Raw genomic sequence first — 7,767 nt, 5'->3', positions numbered from 1 at the left:
ACTTCGAGTATCTAATATATAGACCCAAATGTTCTTATTATGTACAATTTTTACTTAATATGTGTTAGTGAAGGTGTATTTGGGTATAAGTTTTATGGACCACTTTTCCGGGTCTGTTTAAGTATAGGATCCCCTTTCCTTGGTATTTCTGTTTTCCTTTTTCTATCCCCAGAGTAGGTGGGATGTCATAATTCTCTCTGAAAGGAGATTTTTATAATGAATCTTATTTTGAAACACCAGGGAAGAGCGGGTGAGACATGAGCAAGAATACCTGGGATTTTTTTCCATATAACACAGTCATTCAGCTTCCTTGTTTGGCATATGGTATGAAGAGGGGGCAATGGGCTCTCTTTAAAGGTTCTAGCATGAGCAGTTTAACTCACAACCTTACCCTGAGGATAGTGATAGTGCTAAATCTCTCACCTGCCTTTACATACTACCAGTGCCATAGCTAGCAATTCTGGTGCACTATGCCATTCCCCAATATGGCACCACCACCCCCAAACTTCAAGTTGAGAAGCAAAAAAAAAAATAAAAATCTTTCTCCTTTTCTTTTAAAGTGTAGCAAATAGCAAGCAAGCAGCTTGAAGCTAAATTGCTTCACAGCTGCTGGGAATACACTTAAGACTGATTGGCATAATCTGATCATACCCCCTAACACTTTGCACCTGAGATGGCTGCCCTCTTTTCCATATGCAAGCTACAACCTGGCCAACTACATGGGCAGCTTTAACAAGAAATGTCTTATTTACTAAACTTGAATACAGCTTGTCAGTACTATGCCTACAGTCACCCCATAATACTCATAAAGTTCTGCTTCCTGATATGAACATGTATCACACTGTAACTATGAAAATCTTTCAACTTGTTGCCATTACAATCTGCCACTATACTCCTTTGTACTTTGACCTTCAACATTTTTCAGTTTGGTTACTGTCGTTCTCTTCAAAATGTGCTTTCCCCTATGGAAGAAATCTACTCTCTAACAAACAGCCAGAATGAGTGGCCCATTCTAGTCAAACCTGCCTAAATTCAAAAATGTAGTAGGTAAAATAACCTTCTCCAGACCAAGACCTGCACTATGGAATCACCTCCCCAATGAAATAAAAAGTAACCAAACATTGGAATCATTCAAATCTTCTTTGGATCAACGCCTGCATAAGGAGGCTAAGTACATCTAGCTAAAGGATCTGTAATACCCTCAAGTTAGATGTTCCAATATTACTGTAAATCCATTACTGCACAGGCATCATCACACCTGGCCACATGTCTAGCTTTCTATATATATTTTAACAATGAATAGAGAAATGCAGGTACTGTGAGTATTACTTTTCTAGCATATTATCACTCTATAGTTGTATATTACTAACTGTAACTCTTTGCATGTACAATTAATGTATTTCCTTTGCATATTCTCCACCTGTATCTTGTATTGTACATCAGTACTGGGGTCATGACTGAACAAAGTCAGTAGATTTGCTCACCTACCTGGTAAACAAATAGCAGATAAGTAAATAAATTCACATGTTCCCAGATATTTGCAGGTATCAAACTTGGAATGCGGGCCTCTGAGAACTGTTAGGTATTACACCATGAAACCACATGCCTCTGGATACTGCTTGATAGTCTACTAGGAATTTGCATGTCTCCAGGTACATGTCACATTGGAATGTCCCTGGGCGCTGACAGAAACTGCACTAGAAACTTGTGTGGCCCCAAGTACTGCCATGTGTCACACCGAAAAACCAACATGTTTCCTGGCGTGGTCACATATCATACTAACAACCAACATATCAATGGGGACTGCCTGATATTGTACAGGTAACCTACAAGTACTCAGGCAATTCTGGGTATCACAGTTGAAACCCACATGTTCCAGGGCACTGCTATATATTGCATCAGGAACACACAAGTCCTTGGTCACTGCCAGTTTTCTTAGTGGAAAGTGGTATGTACAAGAGTACTGGACTCTACATGTCCTTAGCCATTGCCAGATATTGCACTGGAAATCTACATACAATCAGGCACTGTCAAGTATGACACTGGGAATCCACATACCCCTATGGACTGTCAGGTAAATTCTAGGAGTCCACATGTCCCCAGGCACTGCTAGGTATGATATATACAGTGCTCTAAACCTTCCTGTAGAAAGAACATACCAGTCACTGCTTCATCCTTTCCCTCTGAAATTTGTTCTCAAACTCACTCACAGGATTACCTCTTCTTCCAGCCAGCAGATCAGATCAAAACTGCATTCAGTACTGAAATAAACATACAGAATAGTATTCTTAAAATGGTCTTTTTTAATTATAGTAAAACACTTACAATATACATTGTTTGTCAGTACTTGTTTTGTTATTTAAAGAACCATGCATATCCTTTAAAAATGTGATGTATTTTGTCTGACTCTTGTACATATTGTACTTTTCTATGCAGTACTAATGATGGAAAAAGGACTGGTTGTGGTTTGTCTCCACGCTGCAAGTCTCACCAGTGCAGAGTAGGACAGATGGCCAATGATCATCACACAAAACGATCCCCGTCCATAAACCCAGAAAGACTCAAAGACTTTGGGGAGGAAGAATATCTAAATGGAGATATTAAAACCTGGGAGATGAAGGTTGTAGGCTGCTCAGAGACTCTGTTAGAGAATGCCCATGATCCCACCTATCAATCTGCTAACCAAAGTACTTCCCAGAGCATTAGTGGGCTCCTCCGATTTGAAGACATCAGTGCCGCAGCCTTCAAAATCCATTGTGGAGTCCAGAAAACACCTTGCTTGGTACAGTATGCATTTAATGTATTTTGACTGTGCAGACCAACATATGTTGTATATATTAATAAACTCTAGCTTATAGTTAAAGGTAGCAATGTGAATGAAATAATGACTGGGAGGAATCTGAAACATGACCCTTCTTTTATATGTGAGTATACATACATGAATACAAGTATAGGATTTTGTGCCATACTCAGGCTCATGAAAATGTCAGAATGTAATCTCATGTCTATATTAGTGTTATTTTTAACAGGGATCATGTGTGAATATATTGTATGCGTGTGTGTGAATGTGTGTATATATCTATCCATATATATATATATATATATATATATATATATATATATATATAGATAGATAGATACAGATTATATATATATATATATACATATATATATATATATATATATATATATATATATATATATATATATATATATATATTAAGTTTAAAGGCAGAATTTTTTCCTGGACTGAATGAATCTCTTAATTTAAGATGTGCCCCTAAGTGGTTCCAATAACCATATATACTTTTTGAGATCAAGGCTAGGTCATATATACTTTTTGAGATCAAGACTAGGTTTTATGTGTTGGTTGGCATTATACATATGGTTTATTTTATATTTATATATATTTGCATACTTTTATTGCAGTACAGTTACTCACATACACTCACAGGTATGATTATTAGCCTGTTTGTTATGGCTTTGTCATTAATACATTACCTTATGCATATGCATAAGTATACAGAGTATTGTTTATTACAACTGGTTTACTTGTTTATATGTAAATATTCATGAGCTTGATGTGTTTATTATATACAGTGCCACTTGACATTTGATCCATTCTGAAGATGTTCCAATACTGAATAAAGGGACGAAAGCTTAAGGAATCACTGTGGGCTACGTTCTTTGTTTCTTTATTCCTTTGTGGTTATTTTTCACTTTTTATTTTTCATCTGAAGTTTTTATATACATTTATTAAGGCTTCTTCATAGTCCTGAGATGGTTTAATTAAGTATATATATATATATATATATATATATATATATATATATATATATATAGATATTGATGCATACAGGATGTCTATGAGGTGTTCAACACTGCCTCTACAAAACCAGGCAATGTCAGTGAAAATATATCGAAGCTGACAATATCAAACAGCTGAAACAGTGAAAAACACTGAATCCTAAAAGTCCCTACCACACCGAAAACAGGAACAAGGGCTAATACGGGACCAAAATGGTGGGCCTGTCTGGTAATTCGGAACATCAGGTGTTCGACATTGTTGGCTTTGGTATAGTTTAGCCAGCATTGCTTCAGCAGAGGCAGTATTGAACACATGATAGTAAGAAGTAATATATACACACAGATAAACACAAACATTACATATATATCTATATATCTATATACCTATAGAGATGGTGAATTTAGTAGAAACTATGTTTGGTCAACATCTGTTTAGTCAACACAATTTGATAACTAAGCAGAATGTTGACAGGTGTTTGGAAGTATGTCCTTTCCCTGATATTGTGCAATCTTGGAGTTAGTATATGTAATTAGCAGGGAATGTGGTGGTGCAGGGGGGCTTGCCCCTTGCCAAAATAATGTTTCTTTTATCTTTTTTTTTTCTGTGTTAAAAGTTTTGCATGCACCAAGGTTATTGCTTGGGACATGCGTAGTATCAACATTCACATTGTCAACATTTGGGTGTTTCAACTACAGTCAGTACACTTGCAGATATATATATATATATATATATATATATATATATATATATATATATATATATATAAATATATATATATATATATATATATATATATATATATATATATATAAATACATGGAGCCATTAATTTAGTCAAATTTTCTAAATATCAAATGTCTGTAATACTGGCAGAAGCAATTGGACAGTCAAATGCTCACGGAATACTGACATTTGTAAGATCGTAGAAGATCAGGGGGTGAGAATTTATCCTTTTCTCACTAGTGAGTGATCTCAGAGCAAGGGCACCGGCAGGCAGGTGCAAGGGGGGTGCACTTGCACCATCCTGGAACCGGCTGGCCGGAAGATTGATTTCTTTTTAATTTAAAAAAAATGTTTTTTTAAAGGGCATTCTTCTCTAAGAATGCCCTTTGCATCCAGTTGCACAGACGGAACAGGTGTTTAAGAATTGTTTTCATCTTCTCCATCTGTGCGACCGATGATTTACATCTTCATCTTTCGCGTCCATGGGGAATTTAAATCCCAGAAGACATTTGAACTACGGATGCATGTAAAAGTGACAGGTAGGTGTGTGTGTTTGTGTTTGTGTTTGTGTGTGTGTGTCTGTGTGTGTGTTTAAGAAATAGGTAGGTAGGGTGGGTGTGGATGTAAGAAGTAGGGAGGGGTGTGTATGCACCAGAGTATGCTCTGTTGCAGTGATTGCATATATATTGGTTGGCCAAAAAATATTTGGTTTGTCTGCATGATATCTGCCTTACAATCACATGAATATGTGTATTATATAAAATGTGTTTTGCATTTTTAAATTACAAGTCTGCTTTAATATAATTCAAAACCATACAGTAAAATGTCATGAGCCACACGAAATAAAATATCTGACAAAGTGATCTTGCTTTGCTTTTAATTAAATAATGGGGAGGGAGAAAGGATTAGGTGCTATATGTGTGAAATTGTGGATTATATCGTGCTTGAAAGAGACGATGACATTGAAAAGGAATTAGTTGTGGGTTAATTGAATGTAGTTAAACAGGAAGGCTAATAAATGTTGAGATGTGAGACTAATGTATGTTTTATTTGATGCCATTCACTTTAGAAAGGTTCATAGAAGCTGAATGTTTCTAGGGCTGGGCAAATGCTAGAAATACTTTTCTTGCTGGTTATTTATAGTCAGTGTAGACAGGAAACATATGAATGCTGACTAGCTGCTGGATAACAATTACTGCATACATGCATAAAAGTTATATATAGTGTGGGTCTTCAGGAATAGCCCAAGAAACATTTCCCATGATTTGACCAAGTTAAAAAAGCCCTGGATAAAAATCAATCATGCCATCTTCCTCTTAGTTTACTGCTACAAGGCCACGTTTGTCTTATTCATTATCTACATTTGTACAACTGTATAGAGTTGATTATCTAGATTCAAGGCAGCATACCTCTTAGCACAAGAAAATATGGACAAAGAAAAAAATAATGGGGGGACAAAGGCCCAAAAATAGGAGCAGATTTTAATTATTGCTCTTACAAACTTAGTTGCTAGAATAAAAGGTTTTGTGTTATCATGCATTTTTCTGAAGAATATGAACTCTGAATCTCAAACGTCTGTCTTTATTTAATGAATTCAGTCCTCACTGATTTGCCAGAAAACTGCATATTTTAAGAGGAACAGACCAAAATTACAAGGCAAAAATCTGGACATTCTGCAAACATCTGGACAGTTGAAATACATGCCACGTATTGAGTATTTAGACTTCATCAAAACACAATTTTCTAAACTCATTTTGTTTTCAAAGAACAGTTTTCACAAATAAAATAGAAGTCTGTTTCTGACACTGTTTCTGTCTCTATTATTTTATTTTGCCTTTTATCTTTAGCCTTGCCCTTTTCTGTGTTAATATATAATTTCACACTAAATAATGTGACTGTTCTCTATTAGGCAATTTACTTTGATTGCATTTTGTAAGTTTATAAACACATTTCCAGATATTCTGCACACTTTGCCAAACAGTGGCATTGAACTGTTTTGGAATACAATATATCTGGATGGGTTAAATGCTAACCTTCTTCATTTTGGAAGAATTTCATTTTTTTAATGGATTGCAATACACTGAAGCAGGTGATGGGTTTCACACTTGTATTCCTAAAAAATACGTATATAAAACAAAATAAAAAAATTGCAAACTTTTGTTACAGAAATGCAAATAGTACATTCATCTTCTACAATTCAGGATTTTGTTCAACTATTATGAAATCACATTTAAATCCAGAAATGAAGCCGCAGTGGTACAGTGGTAGCACTGTTGCCTCACAGTAAGAGGTTCTCCCATTCAGTTCTCGGCTGGAGTGCCTTCTGTGTGGAGTCTGCATGTCCTCCCCGTGGTCGAGTGGCCTCCGAAAGACATGCATGAATGGGCGTGCCTTCGCTGAAGGTTGGGCGTCAGGCTGGCAAATCGGCACCATAAAAACTCTACTGCCAATCATTAGCAGACCGGAGTTCCGCTGTGGCGACCCCTAACTGGGAAAAGCCGAAAAAACAAACAAACAAATGTAAATCCTGAAATGAACTGATGACATCATCACTTGGATGTATTACCAAAAGTAGTGAAACTGAATATCATGACATAGCTGTGACTAAAGTAATTATAATTTACATAAAAGGCATTTAGCCCCATTGCAATAAACTAATTAAGAAATCTACTCATGTTAATAATAGCGTTAGTGAATGCATGAGTTTACTTTTCCTGTGGTTACAGAAGACACAGACAACAATAGCGTGCATGTAGCATACATGTGAGTATGTGTTTACACGAATGCAACTTCACAAGGCTATAAGCATAGTTTAGAGCATTAATACACAGCTCCCAGAAAGTCCTAAAACAGTTTTTTTTTTTTTAAATTTGGAGGAACTGGGAACATTTGAAAGTCAGAAATTGGTATGAGCAAACTGTGGAAAATATAGAAGGATATAGGGAAGGAAAATGTTGAAATGAGGAAGAGGAGGAAGGGTATACTTTTTTGGGGACAGCTGCCCTTTCTATTTTTTTAAGAATGGTAGATGGAAAATGTAAGATGAAGAGAAGAGGAGGGAGAGAAGAAGGTATAAGGATGGGGGCAAGGGCAGACAAACACCATCAGGGGAGGTGCTTAACACAAAATGAGGACAGACAATGGATAGACACAACTGACAGAGATAAGACAAGTGGTGGTGGTGAGGGGGACTGGACTACAAACAGGGGAGGGAGGGGAGACACAAGGAAGGGAAG

At 36.3% G+C, this 7,767-nt stretch overlaps 1 protein-coding gene across 1 annotated transcript in view; it reads left to right on the top strand.

Annotated features, from left to right (window-relative positions):
* The first annotated feature begins 2,459 nt into the window (after nt 1-2,459).
* LOC122789085 (L-threonine ammonia-lyase-like) overlaps nt 2,460-7,767 on the top strand; it is a 796,205-nt gene continuing 790,897 nt past the window's right edge. The window contains exon 1 of the mRNA XM_044056286.1: nt 2,460-2,782. Within this exon, the coding sequence (XP_043912221.1) occupies nt 2,510-2,782 (273 nt within the window). The 5' untranslated portion in view covers nt 2,460-2,509. The remainder of the gene's footprint in view (nt 2,783-7,767) is intronic.

This window comes from Protopterus annectens, chromosome 14.part0 (genome assembly GCF_019279795.1).
Source record: "Protopterus annectens isolate FY-2018-M chromosome 14.part0, PAN1.0, whole genome shotgun sequence".
NCBI lineage: Eukaryota > Metazoa > Chordata > Ceratodontiformes > Protopteridae > Protopterus > Protopterus annectens.
This window is presented reverse-complemented; position numbering and strand designations above follow the sequence as displayed.